Here is a 19813-nt window from a genome sequence, read left to right as displayed (position 1 = left end):
CACGTGCCCACTGTTGGCACTTTCAGTGGTGGACAGGGGTCAGCATGGGCACCCTGACTGGTCTGCAGCTATGCAGCCCCATACGCAACAAACTGTGATGCACTGTGTATTCTGACACCTTTCTATCAGAACCAACACGGGCCAGCCTTCACTCCCCACGTGCATCATTGAGCCTTGGCTGCCCATGACCGTGTCGCCGGTTCACCACCGTTCCTTCCTTGGAGCACTTTTGATAGATACTGACCACTGCAGACCGCTTCCCTAAAATGTTCACTTGCTGCCTAATATATCCCACCCACTAACAGGTGCCGTGATGAAGAGATGATCAGTGTTATTCACTTCACCTGTCAGTGCTCATAATGTTATGACTATAATGCAATAATCAACACTTTTCATGATTCGTTAATCTTGACAGCTGTAATAGTAAAAATTTAGTAAAAGTATTCGAGAGGATTCCACTTGTAATACTTATTTCATATGCAAAGGTGTCAGCCAATCACAGCAGTCTCACATCAGACACGCCCCTTCAAACAGAATGTTCAAATCAGAGGGCTAAAATCAGGGTAGAAAATGACCATTTATTTCTAGATTATGACAATTATTTTATGTAAAAATCATACTAACATTATAAGTGCACCTCAGGAGACATAAAATAATAAAAATGCAGTTCATGACCCCTTGAACTCCCTTTATTAACCTGAAATCTCTGTCAGCTTGTGTTTTATGATGCAGTGATCAAATGAATCAGCACTGCATATTTCCACACAAGATTTCTCAGATTTTGTTCCATAATGAAAGTCAGTGGATATGTGGATTTTGTTGAAACGCTGCTCATTCATTTTGCTGTAATTCGAGAAAACACTAGCTCTTTTTCCCACACGTATTTGAGCTTGCGGATTTGTTTTAGTCGGATTTGTTTAGGCCTCCACGGGAGCAACATCAGAAGTATGTGGTTGCACACAGATTAGAGGGAACAGTACCCTCAAACTAACTTCCCTAAATATATGTAAATAAAACCTTTCTCCAATGTTTGTAAGAGAGAGCTTTGCAGTGGACAGGAAATTGGAGAAGTAATTCATCTCAAAACAGGAAATCATGCTGGCACCTGTTTTTATTCCCAACATGCATTAGGAGAGGTGATGAAAGACCACCATCCAACACAATGCTGAGCGCAGAATCCCAGAATCACCCTGCCTCATCCTGCCTTGTTTATCTACTGCGCCAGATGCTCTCAGGAACGGCTCTTCAAGTAAAACTTCCAAGCCTGGTATTTCCCTCTCTTACAGGAACAAATATGGTCACATTAAACTATCCTGGTGGGCAACAGCCCTATATTGATACGATCTGTCCATGCTCATACTAAAGCTTTATTAATAAAGGAAAGAGGTGATACAGGGATACAATCTGGCCTCCCAGGTTAAACACGCGAGTTTATTTATGTACGGTACTAAACACTTCTTGAAATGTTAAACAGCAAGTAAACAACCTCTTTCTAGAAGTATTTTGTTGCCACATTGACGCAGGGTGGAATGTTTTTCCATTTGCATTAGTGTTTATGTTTGGTCATGCCGGAATATTTCTCATAAACGCAAAGCCTGACATTTTACTCCATTACAGAAGATGAATTAATGATCCTGACGATAACTCCTGACACAAGCTACAGTATGCATAGCAATCAATCACGTATGTGGATCCTATCAGTTTTTATGATATGCAGTGCTAAAAGAAGCTCATGGAATTTCAACATTTCACTTTCTTAGAATCTTGGCTTTCTATATTCCCAGAAGGTATTTTCAGAGAGGACTGGTTTTCCCTCACCTTGAAGACCATGTGGAGGAGGTATTGCAGTCCGCTTTTGCCTGGATATTTGCCAGCTAGTTTTGCAGGGGAGAGGTCGAATAAGTTCGCACCGGTCTCATTGCACAGGGCATGGACCAACATCTTCTTCCCAACACCTGCCGGTCCCGTAAGCAGCAGAGCCCGGATCAGGGGTCCTCTCTCATGGACGCACTGAGAGCCTGTAGAGACCAGAAGAGGGAGCAGTGAGAGTTCATTTTAAATGTGATATACTTCAAGTGAAATTAAAGAAAGAACTGGTGTTATGTCATTTGAACAAAATCAGGCCAAAGCAAAGTTTGTTTCAGGATTTCAAAACAGCTTGCCACACACTGGAGAGCTGCTTTATAATAGAAACTGAAGTTATAATTCTTATTGAAAGTGACACTGACACTGTTTTTCATGTTTAATACTGTGAAGCTGCTTGCTTTAAAGCAATCTATAGTGTAAAAGATGAAAAGAACTAATAGTGAAGAGTGACTGCTGTGAGTATATCGGGGTTTTAAAGTCACCCTGAAATCAAAATTGAAGTATTTTTGCTTTTAGTATGAATGTTAGCCTTACTGTTATCTATAAGTTAGTGTGCTCCAAAACAATGACAAAATTCGCATTTAGAAGATACAAGCATTCAAAACTTACAGTCTCTCACTTCCGCCAAGATGGATAAATGATTTTGATGACATCACGCTGCACTTCAGCTTCTCATCAGATTTTCTGTCCAATCAAATGCTCTCTAGAATCTAAAGCGTCCCGCCCCATACATTATAAACAGGCGCTGAAGCTGTGGCTGAAATCGGTCACTTGTTCACTATTTTCTACATGGTGAATGGCACATAGTGCACTATATAGGGGATAGGGAATGATTCAATATGCTTTCCACTGAGGCGAATGAAGTTTGGATTCACGTTAGTGTCATGTGAACCGCTGCAGCGTACACATAGAGACACGATATCACAGAGCGATCATATCCGTGAGTCGGCGCAGACCACAAAACATATCAGACCCATTTGAATTCTGCACAGAATGCTGTATTTGAAAGCAATATGGAGGAGATTAGGAGGAAACTGTGGTTTTACTGAGCCTAACAGCTGTGATATAAACTAAACTAGCTATTGGGTATTTTTAAAAAGGGGGAGGAGCTGTTCGATATGTCCCACCCTGTCTCCCTTTTTCAGTGGAAATTACGTCAACACATTGAATAATAAACACATTGATCAACACTTCAGTGGCCTTTAAAGGATTAGTTCACTTCAGAATTAAAATTTCCTGATAATTTACTCACCCCCATGTCATCCAAGATGTTTGTCGTTCTTTCTTCAGTCGAAAAGAAATGAAGGTTTTTGAGGAAAATATTCCAGGATTTTTCTCCATATAGTGGACTTCACTGGGGTTCAACGGGTTGAAGGTCCAAATGTCAGTTTCAGTGCAGCTTCAAAGAGCTCTACACAATCCCAGATGAGGAATAAGGGTCTTATCTAGAGAAACGATCGGTCATATTCTACAAAAAAATTAAAACTTATATACTTTTTAACCACAAATGCTCGTCACGCATTACGTAATCACGTTGGAAAGGTCACGCGTGACGTAGGCAGAAGTACCTTCTCCAACTTCAAAATCGTCCGACATTGTTGTTTTACCTGTTTTTGTAAAGGCCATTTGACTTAGTCTTTGCACGTTTGCTTTGTAGACACTGGATCGGTACTTCTGCCTACGTCACGCGTGACCTTTCCAACGTGATTATGTAATGCGTGACGAGCATTTGTGGTTAAAAAGTATATAAATTTTTATTTTTTTTAGAAAATGACCAATCCTTATTCCTTGTCTGGGAACGTTTGAAGTGGCACTAAAACTGATATTTGGACCTTCAACCCGTTGAACCCCAGTGAAGTCCACTATATGGAGAAAAATCCTGGAACGTTTTCCTCAAAAACCTTCATTTCTTTTTGACTGAAGAAAGAAAGACAAAAACATCTTGGATGACATGGGGGTGAGTAAATTATCAGGAAATTTTAACTCTGAAGTAAACTAATTCTTTAATATCTTGAATCTTCTGTGTTCTATATCCCTATGTTCTCATTATCGATCTTGACCTCCTACACTTTTGTCATCTTCACTTATCCTCAATAATTTTCCTGAGTTTATACTGCAGTATAACTGTTTCAGAGTTATCTCAAGAGTATTGCCAGGTAATCTGTTATAATATAATATAGTTCTAACCAAGAAGGAAAATCCCCTTTGACTCCAGCTGTTTAAAATCTAATGCACCGCACCCGATCATTCATCTATATCTAAAGACAGGGAGGAACTCCCTGCAAACTTTATATTCATTTGATTAGGAAGTCGGATGTCAGCGAAGGTTGATTGCTCTGGCTGCCGGTGCTCAGTAATAGAAGAACAATAGCTTAATGGCTCTCTGGAGCTAAGACACAGGTGGGGTGAGATTCCTCTCATGTATGCCATAGTAAAAAGACTCCAACTGGACAGAGCTCAGGATGCAGTGAGTTGGCATGAAGGCAAGACCACACAGAAACACAAACAGAAGCAAACACAAATATATGACTACCAGTGCGCACACAAACATCCGGCCACACACACATTCACACAAACAAAAACATGTCCGCTCAGAAGGGAGGCTTGCATATAACAGGTGCTGCGCAATATCACGTCTCTGTTCTCACTGAGTTCCAAAAGTATACTGGTGGTCCATATTTGATATCTTTCATTACTGCAGTCATTATTCACTGAAAATCTTGGCATCCACCCGTCTCTCCTCACTGCGTTCATGAGAGTTCATGTCTGATTCATTATTTTGAGTTGGATTTTCAGTGAATAAGTTGATTCAGTTCACAAAACTGCTGTAAATGATTAATCCACAAATCATAATGAATCAGTTTTCAAGTTCAAATCACTGACTAAATGATAAAAAAAATACTCATTGGAGGGAAAATGAATAATAGCTTAAATTTCTCTATGTTCATCATAAAAAATTATTGTAAAAATTAGAGTAACTAAAATGAATATTATAAATGCTTTTAATATAGCGAACACAAGTTGTATGGGTTATTCTTAATTTTGTAGTGCTTAAGTATCCTTTTTGTAAGCTTGAAAGTCTTAAGGTTGGTTTATACTCGCCGCGTCCACACGAGCGCGAAGATGTGCGCGGCAAAACCGACATCATCGCAGTGTGGGCGGCCATTTCGCATTGCAGTATGCACAGCATTTTTTGTAACTTTGGCCGTGGCTCCACTTCCGAAGATGCAAGACTTTGAACCGATTCTGGCCGAGCAGGTACGCCTGTACCGCCATCTTACCGTTGTCATGAAAAATCAAGTCCCCGCTTGAAATCAGGTCTCCCCAAACTGTCAGTTAATGATTATCCTAAGTGTATACGAATGATATTAATTTAAAATACGCATATAGCTTACTATATAATGCGTAAGAAAACAATTTAGTGCATATTATAACCAATTGAGCATTTCTTACACTTGATTAACTGTTAATTAATAAACGGTATGAAATCCCATACCGTGTGAGTAGGTACTACATTTGAATTTGAACTTTGCGAACGTTAAAAAGTATGTTCTATATAATATGAATATGGGTAGAATAAATGAAATTCAGTACTATATCCGTGTACTATATGTACTATATCCGCCATGTCGTTACTGTCACGTGACCTACCAGCATCAGTTGCGTCACTTCACCTCCATTCACAAATCTATTGAATACACACTTCAGAATCTCGACAGAAGTAGTAGGACATCCGGCTACTTTTCGCCAGCTGTTTTTTGAGCACTATGTATTCGGACATACTACTCTGTTGGCGTACTGTTTTTCACATACTATATAGTAGGGTAGGACACAGCGTAAAGCCTTGTTTATAATTAATTTCATCAACATTCTTATTAAACATAGACCTTTATTTTCATTAAAATGGCTTATTTTTCCTATAAAGTAGGCTCATTTTGTAAAAATATGCAATTCATTTGGACAAGCGCAAACTGGGTGCCGGTGTAGTGACAAATTGGGTCCCTCCCCGAAATCAGGGCTGCGTTCAGCCCCGACAAAACGTTGCAAAACGTTTTTTAAACGGAAACGGTGGTGCGTTGAACACCCTGTTCTGATGACGCAAGAGTCGCAGCTATGGCAGCTGAGAAGGCCATTCTTTGTGTTCTTTTTGAAGAAATGATATGTTATATTTTTACTATAAAACTCTTACGACAAACATGTCTTCTAATATCTTCAATTGTTGCGTATACTGAGATGCAGCGGACACATTTGTAAACGACTTTACTTGGACCCATTGTGCGAGCTGTCTCTTTAATACTGCGTGGTTTATATACATGTTGCTGCTGATTGGGCTGACATTTTTGACACACCCACCAAACCACATTGCACACCGTTTCCAGGAAACATGTTGTTCAATCCGGAAACCGTAGCAAAACGTTGCACACTGGTTTGAGCTTGAACGTGCCCCAGGTCTGCGTTAGGACCCCACGTGATCCCATTGGTTCAAATTGGTGCCGTGACCCGGATGGGAGTGAGGTTTAGGGGGGTGAGTGTAACGGAGGTCGCAGCCTTTAGCCTCCTTTTTAGAGCGTCCGTCTCCCATGCCAGAGACCCAGGTTCGAGGCCCACGCAGAGCGGGGCGAGTAGGATCTGGGTTAGAGGGGTTACATTGGTGCCGTGACCCGGATGGGAGTGAGGTTTAGGGGGGGTGAGTGTAACGGAGGCCAGCTAGTAGTCGCTGTGTGAGTAAACCTCACTTCTCTGATCTCAAGAGATGCTCTAGCAACTGACACTAAAGGTCGCAGCCTTTAGCCTCCTTTTTAGAGCATCCGTCTCCCATGCCGGAGACCCAGGTTCGAGGCCCATGCAGAGCGGGGCCAGTAGGATCTGGGCTAGAGGGGTTACATTGGTGCCGTGACCCGGATGGGAGTGAGGTTTAGGGGGGTGAGTGTAACGGAGGCCAGCTAGTAGTCGCTGTGCGAGTAAACCTCACTTCTCTGATCTCAAGAGATGCTCTAGCGACTGACACTGAAGGTTGCAGCTTTTAGCCTCCTTGTTAGAGCGTCCGACTCCCATGCCGGAGACCCAGGTTCGAGGCCCGCGCAGAGCGGGGCGAGTAGGATCTGGGTGAGGGGTTACACAAAGAAAAGGTTTCAAAGGTTATTTACATTTCCCACCTAGTCCTACACAATCTAAAGTATGTACGTCACCAGCGAAGTGCATACATTTACTGCGCATTGTAAGTTAGCAGATTGGAGCACAGCCTATGTGTATGTATTTGCGTGTACACTTCCCTAGCCCCATGGTTTAAACATGATTATCCAAAATTGAATTACACTTCCTAATCTCTCCCAACAGCTCTGTTAAAAGGGCCATTGTGTTATGAAGGAAGTTCATTTGACCTCAGAATATCTGCAATGTTTATCAAGTATAAATGGTTTACAGATAAGGACAATGAGGAGCACTGTGAGAAACTTGCCACTTACAAGGTGGTTGTGCTAATCATGGTGAGTAGTCATATTACAGAGTAACAGGTGAATTTGTTTTTTGTTTTTTGGCACAGTCTTTGATGTCAACAACAAAAGATATCAAACGGTTTTCTCCTCCTTTTGAAACATGCGTGGATTCATTGTTTACAATAAGATTTATTATATGCATTTAGAAAAGGGTGAATTTTCTTTTCATATTGACTTTGAAAGTTGATTTATTTCCTTATGCTTTTGCTCTATTGAGAGCAATCTAGTTTTGCGCTTGCGATGACGGCACTTTGTCACTCTCCTCTGGGAGTGCAGTGATGACAGACCTCTGGAGAGACATCACACTCTCTCACACCACAGAGATCTTCAGGGATATAGACGTTCTGACTCTTTGTGTGATTGTTTTGCTGCTGCTGACTGAGGTGTCTTTGTTTTAGCACTGTGGTAACCCTCTTCTGCCTAGGGCCAGGAATCACTGAGGGACAATCTAACTCTCCCTGCAAAGTGTTGTTAAGGTAACAGCCCACCAGGGCAGAGTGTGTCTGATCTGGCCTGATCCCTGTGCTGATCCCATTGAGCCCATGTTATTAGATGAGAAGTGAGTGTATAGAGTGAATGCTGGTGTTGATACTGTGACACGGGACACCGGGCCTTGCTATGGCAATGAAGCATTCACTCCAAAGTTACAAAAGAGCATGAGCTGCTTAGTAGGGTCAAGTACAGTTCAGAAGGGCAGATAGGGTGTGTTCTATTACCTCCACACACACACACACACACACACACACACACACACACACACACACACACACACACACACACACACAAACATGTGCACATGGATCTAATAGTGCTGCTACTAAAAAATTGATGTGAGCCACTATAAAGTTCACTAGAGGCTCTTGAGTGCAATGGTGGCGTTTTTACCCGCAAAAGCTTGTTCATACTGTAGCTTCAAGCTGTTTGGTGCTTTATTATGCATTTGGGTCCGTTTTGACCCAGAAGAGATACATAAAAAGTTCTAAAAAAATTAGTGGTTAAACGGATCGTTGTTGATCCGTGATCCGTATGGACCAAGCCCCACGGTACGGGACGCATGTGATTCGCAGATCAATTGCAAGTTTAACCGCAATAGAGTGAAAGGTTATCATTTGCTTGTGTTTTGTCTTGCTAGTTTACACATGAAATAGATATAAAACCATTCCAGCGAAAAATGATCCGATCCGTGACTTAATAACCGTGATATGATCCGAATCGTGAGTTTTGTGATCCGTTGAACCACTAAAAAAAAATGCATAGTTTTTAGTACGGGAACCAAACTTTGCAGACTATCAAAATAAATAAATTAATAAATACTTAAATAATTTCATTCATTCATTCATTCACCGATCGATTGATTGGAGGATGGATGGATGGATCAATCCATCCATCCATCCATCCATCCATCCATCCATCCATCCATTTTAAAAAAAGAGTTTACATGAGATATAAGCACTTTTTGACCTGGGTATAAACTGAGACTGTTTATGTCTCAAAATACTTTAAAAATATATATTTAGCCTATTTTCTTATATCGAAAAAAACAGTATTGGGACCAAATTTTGTTGATTAACATGAATATGCACACTTATTGATGAACAACTGCAGCATGAAAAAAAATGACCTTCTTTTTCATTGGAAAGTAAAAGTTTGAAAACATTCTGTTTTGTTATTATATATATATTGATGTTTTGTTAGAAAATTAAAATGTAGGATTCACTGTTTTTGATTTAAAGTTAAAACTGGTATTTATCAGATTGTATGTTTTTATAAATTTCATGCAATGAAGTTAAATTTATCATGATAATTGATTTTTTTTCTGTAGTTCATGTAAATTTGAAATGTGAAAGAATTGCTCAGGTTTTTAATTAATAAAAAGGGATAAATGTAGTAATAACATGATAACATTTAAAATCGTAAACATTTTTATTACATTATGAGGGATAAATATTTAATAGGGCTGGGAGAAGAATGCTTTTATGATGTGAGATTAATGTAAACAGTCCACTTCAAACACACTTGTAATTCACTTCAACCTTTTCAAACTTTATGAATGATTATTTTACAGAAGGTTCAAGTGGTGTGTGTATCGAGTTCAAGTATGGCTGTTTCTGAAGCACGCAGTGCCATCCGCTGTCAGAATCGATTCGAAAGAGAATCGCGATGCATTCGGAAAATCTCAGAATCAATTCAGAATCATTTCTCGATTCGCGATTCAACGATTTATTGTCCCAGCCCTAATATTTAACTCTCATTTTAGCACAACATACTTCATTATAGTGATATCACCAGAGTAATACCAGACATTTTCAGGTGTTTTTGAACATCTGTGTGATGACTAAAGAGAGAAGCAGAGTTGACTAGGTCCGACTCACCCAGAGGGAGGATGCCATAAAGAGCGATGAGCTGTCTGACGTCAGAGAGAGACGGCATGGGCTCAATATCTGCTTGCCGCAGTGTTGTGCCCAAATAACTGTATTCGCCTAGAGAGTCAAGGAAAGATACATGCCATACTGGTTTAAATATGCAATCAAACATCAGACATCAATGGCTGCTTGCCAGCACTGCATGTTACACGGTTTCCATGGAACGTAAAAAAACAATGTCAGAATGACAAAGTTGTTCCAACACATAGCAGTCAATGTGGTTTCTATACTTTAAACGCCTCACCCTCTTCCCGAGAATCCTAAACAGAAACTAAAATTTTAAGACTTCACATTTTGTGCCATTTTACAGCAACATTAGGTTGCTATGTTGCGCAGTTGAACAGCTGATGAGTCATAAAATCCACTGTGATACACACACACGCACACGTTCACAGGGGTGTGATTCAGCACTGTACACGTGTCTGTGATCGAGTCGCTTTAGCAGTAAAACCCAGTCTGAACCCTTGGGCGATGCATTTATCATAAGTTTCACCTGATTCAAACTTGGAAAACTTGATTCACTGATGTAACTGTCTGATTTCAATGTGCTTGTAAGATGTAACAAATGGCAACACTTGAAAAGCAGAGACTGGACTTTATGCACTTTATGTGATTGAGCTGTACTAATTAATTCCAATAATTATCAGCATGAATACTGAAATGTTTAGCAAACAAATGACTTCAGAGGCAGTTTGAAGCCCTGATAAGTGTGACCACAGCCATTGAACTGGCACAAAAGTCTCTGTTTTCATGTGGCGTTACACTGTGCCAGGAAACAGAGAGGACAGAATGATCCGTAAGAGGCCGTGAACTGCTTGTGTTCAAACTAAGATCTACTCTTTCCTGGTATCACTGGCAGCTATGAACTATAAGGTCTGACCAATAATAATAATAAGAATAATAAAAGTGACAGTGAAACAAATAAAAAAAAAATACATTTAAATTTATACATTTAAATAAATCATACATTTGCCCCAAAATTAATATTTAAACAAATGTTAGAATAAATTAAATATGCTTAACGTTTTTAAAGTATAACTGGTCATTGATGAATAGGGTTTTTAAAAGTGTAAAAAGAAACATAATGGAGATATAATTAATTATATAATTAATTTTGAAGTTTTATTAAGTGTTAACAATGATATTATGTGGTTTTTATAATCAATTAACACTGCTTTTGTTATTTTTTACAAGATGGACAAAATTTGTCACCAAAAAAGTCATTTGGTTTAACCAAAATTTCAGTTTTACCAAATGACACTTTTGGTTATACCGAATGACAATATTTTCAAACAATGCTAACAGACTGATATCTAGCTAGCTAGCAAAAGGACAATCAAAACTTTTATATTTAGTAGTTTTTAAAATATTACAACATTTTCCATGTTTTATAGCGGTTGTACCGAATGACCTGATGTTTCGGGACATGCGTATGAGCAAGTGAAAACATGAATTTTTCAAATAGTTAAAGAGAGTTAGTTACTTTGCTTCACGACCATGTGGTCCGTTGCAGGTGTCTGAATGATGTCACATCCTGTCACATGATATTGACCACATGACTTGATCCAAAATGATTCCTTTATATTGGTTACTCCGAATGACATAAATGAAATTCTTTTTTTCTGGACATTCTTTCTCATAAAGCAACAACTTCTACACATAATTTTAATACCATTTTGCACTATGTTGATATATGATGCCAGAATAAAAAAAAAATACATTTATTATATTTTAAGATATTTTAATCACAAATTAAATGTCTGTACTGGCCTTTGGACGGTTAAACCGAATGACCTTTTGACACTTCAAAATCTTTAAAATACCTTTATATGTAGCAAAATATAATTAAAACCTTTTTGATTCAATAAAAGAGATCTAGTTGTACTACCTTACATACTTTGAATGTCATATCTTTGTTTTTTATTATTATTAAGGCCTTTGGACAAAAAAAAGAAAAAAAAAAAGAAAAAGTCCTGTCACCTCATTGACCCAAATATAGTTCTTTATATTTCTAGTAAAAACGTTTGTTTTTTAAAAGTTCAAACTTTAATTAATTTTATTTGATAACTTCACATTTATTCAGAATTTAAAATATGGCAACACTTTATTTTAATAGTCCACTTTATGCATTTTACTATCTATAAGTAACTTTGCAACTTCATGTCAACTAACTCTCATTAGAGTATTAGTAGACTGTTACGCTGCATTCACACGGTGTTGATGCTTGACGTGGGGCGTGTCTGAAGCTTGGTGCTGACGCGACTGTCATAGTGTCAACAGCCAATTGCATTACTTTCCGGTGTTGCATGAAAGCAATTGGCTAGCGTCTGTGCTAGGGTATTTGAATAAGGCGATCTGATTGGCTGATGCTTACATTGGCGATTGAAACTTCTGCCGCAAGGAATTCAGTTCAGCAACGCATAACGAACGCATCACTCATTCAAAGTAAATGAGAAGCATTAACACCAATGCCCCATGTGAATGCACCGTTAGGTTCGGGTTAGTAGAATAAGTTGACATGTAGTTGCAAAGTTACTTAGAATATCTCAAAATAAAGTGTTAGCAGATATTAAACAGACAGTCTACTAATACTCTAATGACTAGTTGACATGTAGTTGCAAAGTTACTTATAGTTAGTAGAATGTCTAAAGTGGACTAGCGAAATAAAGTGTTACCTAAAAAATTTACACCATTTAAAGATAAATTGAATTTGTCATACAACTATGACAAATAATAACTAGCTTCTGGCAGACGGTCGTACACATTGAGCACATGATGCAATGGCGAGCAAAACAAATTTATTTTAGTTAATAAAGTTTTAAATATGGATATTTTTCTTACAAAAACCCATCGCTTCACTTCAGAAGGCCTTTATTAACCCCCTGGAGCCGTATGGATTATGTGGTAACACTTTATTTTAGGGTCTTTTAACTAGTTGCTTATTAGCATGCATATTACTAGAATATTGGCTGTTTATTAGTACTTATTAAGCACATATTAATGCCTTATTCTGCATGACCTTATTCTACATTCTTCATCCTACCCAATACCTGAACTTAACAACTACCTTACTAACTATTAATAAGCAGTAAATTAGGTATTTATTAAGGGAAAAGTCGTAATTAATAGTTTATATGTGTGCCCTATACTAAAGTGTTACCGATTATTTTTATGATGGATGGATGCATTTATTTTTGGCTTCAAAATCGGTCCCCCCATTCACTACCATTATAAAGCTTGGAAGAGCTAGGATATTTTTTAAACATATCTCTGATTGTGTTCGTCTGAAAGAAGATAGTCATATATGGATCACCTAGGAAGGCTTGAGGGTGAGTAAATCATGGGATGATTTTAATTTTTGGGTGAACTATCCCTTTAAGCAAGTGAAACAAGTTATGGGTTCAAGTAGTTACAGAATGTTAAAAACTAAAAAGATGTGAAATGTATCTCAGTGGTGTTTGTTTTTTACCTATGTAATCTGACAACTTGACATTCATTGGCCTGATTATGAAGCCTTCCAGAACAAGCTCCTCATATAGAGATTCTATGGTCCTAGAGGGAAGACAAACAGAGAGGTAGAGTGAAAGTTTGAAAGCGAGATAAACAGAAAGAGCATTGCAAACTGATCAGTCATGCTGCGTATCTGACGCAACCTTCTATTACATCACAGCATTCAGAGCCAGCCGTGAATTCTTGTGCTCCACATGGACACTCGCCAGTCACCCCCTGAGCTCCAAACCCTGACATTTACAACACTCGAGCACTTTCCAGAAGCACAATCCCTATGTTTGAGAACTCTCACAGTTTACGGCTGTTTAACATGATGACCGACATCTCCAAGTCGAAAACAGTGGCAGGGGTCGAATATGCTCTTTTAGCAAAGATTAAACTACATTATAATATTCTTGAAAAACAGACTTTGCATTTTGAACCAGTTTATTTATTCAAACCTGTCAGCTGTGAGGTCCTTCTCTTTCTTCTTCTTCTTTCCAGCCTTCCGCCCTTTCTTTTTTTTCTAAAGCAAAGAAAATGTGTTTTTAGTTATGGACAACAGTATATGAAAATAATTATGAATCAAGAATGACAAGGGAAGTAAAGTATGTGCCATATGATAGTACACTCTAAACAAAGCTGGGTTAAAACAACCCAGTCGCTGGGTTTGTCCATTTTCAACCCAACTTGGGTTGTTTTTAATGCAGCATTTTTAGTGTACCTTGGTGTTAAAAGGAAAATAAACTTTCTTTACAGTCTGACACTAATCTAATCACACTTTGATTCATGTTATTTCAAATATAATATTGTGTAAAAATGTTGGGTTAAAAACAACCCAAGTTGGGTTGAAAATGGACAAACCCAGCGATTAGGTTAAATGTTTGACCCAACCTGCTGGGTAGTTTTATTTAACTCAACTATTGTTTAAAAATTACTGTATTGCTTGCTTAAAATGAACACTAAATAGGTTGGAAATTAATATTTAATAATATGTTTAATAAATGAACATTTATGATGAATAATAATTAAACAATAAACATTTATTAATTTGCTTATTAATAAATGTTCACCTTTTGATTATTATTGTTGCCTCTAATAATTATGTGTCTGATTTTTAATTTTGGGTTCATTTTAAGCCAGACATATAGTCATTTTTAAACAATAGTTGGGTTAAATAAAACTACCCAGCAAGTTGGGCGAACATTTAACCCAACCACTGGGTTAAAATGACTCAATCGCTGGGTTTGTCCATTTTCAACCCAACTTAGGTTGTTTTTAACCCAGCATTTTTTGGAGTGTACCGATATTATATTTGAAATAACATGAATCAAAGTGTGATTAGATTAGTGTCAGACTGTAAAGAAAGTTTATTTTCCTTTTAACACCAAGGTACACTAAAAATGCTGGGTTAAAAACAACCCAAGTTGGGTTGAAAATGGACAAACCCAGTGGTTGGGTTGTTTTAACTCAGTGGTTGGGTTAAATGTTTGCCTAACCTGCTGAGTAGTTTTATTTAACCCAACTTTTGTTTAAAAATGACTATATGTCTGGCTTAAAATGAACGCAAAATTGGATGGAAATTAAAAATCAGACACATAATTACTAGAGGAAACAATAATAATCAAATGTGAACATTTATTAATAAGCAATTTAATGTCTATTGTTTTATTAATATTCATTGAACTCATTAATAAATGTTCGTTCATTAAACATACTTTGGGTTCATTTTAAGCAAGCAATACAGTAATTTTTAAACAATAGTTGAGTTAAATAAAACTACCCAGCAGGTTGGTCAAACATTTAACCCAACCGCTGGGTTAAAACAACCCAAAATGCTGTGTTTGTCCATTTTCAACCCAACTTGGGTTGTTTTTATCCCAGCATTTTTTAGAGTGTAAGTCTACATGTTTGTTTCAGTATATTAAATCTTCTGACCCTACAATGTAACATTTTAATAACATTTTTGTGTGGCATATGTGCTTGCATCCAAAATGTAAAAATCCTGAAAATCATCTGGCGATTTGACATAATCACACACTGTGTGTCATCAAGGGATGGTCTGTACCTGTGTGTTTCCCTCATTATCTAGAACGAACTCTCAGTACAGCCGTTTTTATGCTACTAGAGACAAACTGAAATAACATGCTTTAATTCAGGGCTTTTCCAAGCTACAACTGAACCAGACGAGCAGGACTGGCAGCCAGGTATTTCCACGAATTATATGTTACCAAACGTTCTAAATATTTGTTTGGTGAGGAACTGGAAATGGCCAATTGCTTCATTTTCTCAGAAACCACTGGACTGAACATATTGTTGTTCCCCAGAATATTTTTATGGAGAATATTGGATCATTTCTTGGCAGGTCTGAGTTAGTTAGTCAGCGATATTAAGATCAGAAAACTTTCTCCCTGCAACTTTATAACACACAGGGTGAACTCCTGCTAGCATTAGCTCAGCTTAGGCGTTGCATGTTCATTTAACAAACAAACCCTCCCTGTTGTATAATGTTCAATTAGGTGTACCCAAATTGCATGGCTTCCTAAATTCCCTGAATGTGTTTCAAAATTCCTACAAAGTTCAATGTGCAGACCTAGTGAGATGAATTAACAGCTGGAATTTTGTCTTACACGAACGCAGCTGAATGGAGTTTGTGTGCCTGCATTTGCAGAATGATTAATGATAAAGCATCTTTGTGTATAAATTACACGCGTCAGACAGACAGCGTCTGTGACCGATTTAGCTGTCAAAACCTCTCAGCATAAAGCAACACAAGCAGGGTGCCAAATATGTTGTTGATGAATTCTAGCTCTTGTGCAGGCATGCAATGAGGCCTTTTTCTGTGCTTCTTGTTTTGGAGAAGACACAATACTGACTGATTGCAGGAAATATAGAGATGGATTGGTCTGCTATATGTATATATTCACATACATTTATAGGTCACAGTTAAACAGAGCCACACACATATTCGCATACATACACAAACAGATCTATCCCTTTATATTATTCTGTCTGGCATAGCAATGCTTGTCTTTCCTCTAGTATTGGCTGCCATGATGTAGTAAGTCGTGATGTATCAACATTCCTATAATACTGCTTCCAGGTCAGCTATTTTTGTTTCAGAGTAAAATAAAAGCAAGATAAAGTTGAATATAAAGTCACATTGTGAGATATGAAGTCACAATCATGAGAAACAAAGTTACAATTGCAAAATTTAAAGTCACATTAGGGCTTTTCACACTATTGTTAACCCCAGGTAAATTATGAGTGAAACGTGAAGCAAGATAACCCAGGATTCCGTTTACCCGGGGTTTAGAATGACCCAGGGTTCACTATTTCAAGTGTGAAAAGCCCTATTGTGAGATATAAAGTCAGTTATGAGAAGTAAAGTAGGAGATAAAGTTGCAATTATTAAAAACATGGCAGCAATTGCAGAACAAATAGTTCCATTGCTAGATCTAAAGTCACAATTATCTTTTTTTTTTTTTTACTCTGTGGCAGAAACAGGCTTTCTTCTAGAATGTGTGTTGAGATGAAAATATATACATTTAAATATGTCAATTAGCCTTTTTCAACCTGTCTTCTGTGGGTGTGGGTGTGAATTTGTGTCTATGACTCTACGTACATTGTGGACTTTACTATATGTCTTGGTCCTCTAGTCATATATATCCATATTTATTGTGTGTGTGTGTGTGGTCCTGGTAACACACCCTATGTTATGGGGACAAAATGTCCCTACAGAGATGGCAATATCAGAAATCCTTGTCCTTGTGGGGACATATTTTGGTCCAGATGAGGAAAACAGCTTATAAATCAAACTAAGGTCCAGATTTACTAAACGGGGCAAATTAGCGTGAGAGCGCAATTCCACAAATGTGGCGATGGGAATGGCAAGTTTTGCGCATGATCTACTGCTGACGCGTAAATTAAAGAACACAGATGCAGTCAAATCATTTACATAATGACCAAAATATTTTGGAAAATATTTTCTCCCTTCTACCGCACGCTCTCTGTTCTCTGCGGTGTCTCCTCCTAGCAGCAACAACTGCAGCCAAAATGGGTTAAGACATGCTTTTTTTGGGCGTTAAATAATGGCGCAAATACCAGTAAATTGACTAGCTAAAACATTAGTAAATCGCGTTGCGTGATTCATTTAAATACTCTAATCCCATAAATTTTGTGTCTGAAAGGGAAACTCCTACAAAAGCATATGCAATAAGGTCAGCCGCAAAAACAACTCAGTCCACGCCTTTTCAGTGCTAATTTTGCACTGCGTGTCTTTAGTAAATCCCGACAGTAGTTTTTTATTACTAAAACAGGGTTTGTGCTGGTGAAAATCTGGCACTAAGTGATGTTTTTTGAAAATGTAAAAATGCAAAAGTTTTCTGTGATGGGTACACTAAAAAAAATGCTGGGTTGTTTCAACCCAAATTTGGGTCAAAAATGGACAAACCAAACAGTTGGGTTAAATTTTTATTTTAAATTTTTAACCCAACTGTTGGGTTTGTCCATATTTGACATATTTGGGTTGAAACAACCCAGCATTTTTTTTAAGTGTAGGTTTAGGGGTAGGATTAAGGTTAGGGGATATAATATACAGTTTGTACAAAAAAATTATTATGTCTATGGAATGTTCCCATAAAACATGGAAACCCAACATGTGTGTGTGTGTGTGTGTGTGTGTGTGTGTGTGTGTGTGTGTGTGTGTGTGGTAGAGAAGGTGGGGAACAGGAGCCCAATCAAAACACAAGCCGACGAGGGCAGGACACCTTTACTAATTCTCTGTCCAGACCACATTCCTGGTCATGAGGGCAGATCACTGTATGACCCCAGGGCCTCGCACAAGGTGCATAAACACAGGGCAGAGAGTATATCTTAAGATCTAGATCCATCAAGACTAAAAGACACATTACAGGGTTTTACAGACCAGTCACCGTCTATAATCTGAGCAACATCTGAGCATCTGTACACTGTCACTCGTGCAGAGAATTTAAAATACGCACAAGGTCTTATCTCAAAGGAAGACACATGCATGCCTGCCATTCACCTTTTTACTACTTTTCTTGACTTTTTTCTTTTTCTTTCCCTTGTCTCTGTCCACCACCAGCTTAAGGTTCTTCAGTTCCTGCCTCATCAGCTCGTCCACCTGAAACAAAGATAAAAACAAAGATGGAGAAGGAGGGAAAAAAATGTGATGGAATGAATTGAGCCACAATGGAAGTGAAAGAGCTGAGGTGTTTTGTTTTCATAGAGTGTTATGACTTTCATAAAATGTAGTGCAGAAAGAGTGTTGATTTCTTTACTCCCAACCAGAGTTTGAATTCACGAGGGTCCGAGACAAAATTATGAAGCTGAGGGCCCCACTTTTCATACTACTGGCAGGTTTAAGATGTGTTTATTCATCACAGGCCCCTGATGACAGCTCTGCTCCCACCTGAACTCTGAGCTCCTCTTCAACTTCCAATCTCTTCTCCTCTCGCACCAACTGAGCGTCGTAACTTTGAAGGAAGTTCTGTTTTTCATCTCGGTTATGCCAAATCTCTGCAATGCACAACAAATCCACAGAGGATGGTGATTTATATAAAACTAAATTGCAACAAAAGTGATAATATGATAAGGAATCCACCATGGTCCTTAACGTAACATATATCTAAAACAGCAGAACATACAGACATTCTCTGACATGTGAAAACAAATTCAAGTTGGACACAAAGCATCAAAGTATAGTCAGGAGAACATCAGTCAGCACTGTGTATAAAGGAGGAAACAATTCTGAGAGAGGTCTGGTGGGCTTCAGTCGGACCTCCTGCGTGTGGAGTGTAGAGGAAGCACAGGTGCTGTAGTCTGGGTGAGAACTCAGAGTTTGATTGTACTCCGAGCTGCGCTCTCACGCGCCACATCCTGACGGGAAGCCCATTTCCACCCACTTCCTGTCCGGGCTAAAGGCAGAACGCCAGGTTGATTTGGAAACTGGAAAAGGACTGGCAGGGCCTGACCTCACAATGAGTCTGAAGTTGTTTTTCACTGTTTTGTTCATTTGCATATCATAGAGATGCACAGAAAGAAAATAAAACAACTTAATCTAAACTGTCCAGGACAAACATTTATGAAATTGCATTAAAATATATTACATTTGGCAGTCTTCCAACTGGTTCTTCTGTGGACTTAGAGGCTTTTACTGACAATATGAAGTGGCGTTTAGTGGTTTCTGTCAACGAACCGGTATTTCTGAATGGGCTGACGCTTGAATTTAGCGGATTTGCAAATATTTGATGAACGTATACAATGTGCGGAGAGCATTTCTTTCAATATCATTATCTCATTTTGACGGAGGTGGCGTTTAGCGGCTTTTGCATCTGGACTCTTCATATTTTTATCAGTTCATTACCTGAGAATCAAATCCATGACCTTGGTGCTTGAGCTACAGTTCTTTAAAGGGTTAGTTCACCTAAAAATGACTCACCCTCATGTCGTTCCACACCCGTAAGACCTTTGTTCATCTTCAGAACACAAATTAAAGGGGTGGTTCACTGCGATTTC

The 19813-nt window shown here is 38.3% G+C and overlaps 1 protein-coding gene and 1 long non-coding RNA gene across 2 annotated transcripts in view; both read right to left on the bottom strand.

The window, feature by feature from the left end:
* The window catches only part of LOC127513925 (uncharacterized), a 757994-nt gene that overhangs the window by 548578 nt on the left and 189603 nt on the right, over positions 1–19813 (bottom strand). The gene's annotated exons all lie outside the window — the stretch shown is intronic.
* iqca1 (IQ motif containing with AAA domain 1) overlaps positions 1–19813 on the bottom strand; it is a 59835-nt gene that overhangs the window by 5445 nt on the left and 34577 nt on the right. The window contains exons 10-15 of the mRNA XM_051896074.1: positions 18708–18814; positions 18321–18419; positions 13735–13799; positions 13254–13336; positions 9734–9841; positions 1819–2018 (exon numbers count right to left, since the gene is read on the bottom strand). Coding sequence (XP_051752034.1) covers positions 1819–2018; positions 9734–9841; positions 13254–13336; positions 13735–13799; positions 18321–18419; positions 18708–18814 — 662 coding nt within the window. The remainder of the gene's footprint in view (positions 1–1818; positions 2019–9733; positions 9842–13253; positions 13337–13734; positions 13800–18320; positions 18420–18707; positions 18815–19813) is intronic.

The sequence above is a fragment of the Ctenopharyngodon idella genome, chromosome 6 (assembly GCF_019924925.1).
Source record: "Ctenopharyngodon idella isolate HZGC_01 chromosome 6, HZGC01, whole genome shotgun sequence".
Classification (NCBI taxonomy): Eukaryota; Metazoa; Chordata; class Actinopteri; order Cypriniformes; family Xenocyprididae; genus Ctenopharyngodon; species Ctenopharyngodon idella.
This window is presented reverse-complemented; position numbering and strand designations above follow the sequence as displayed.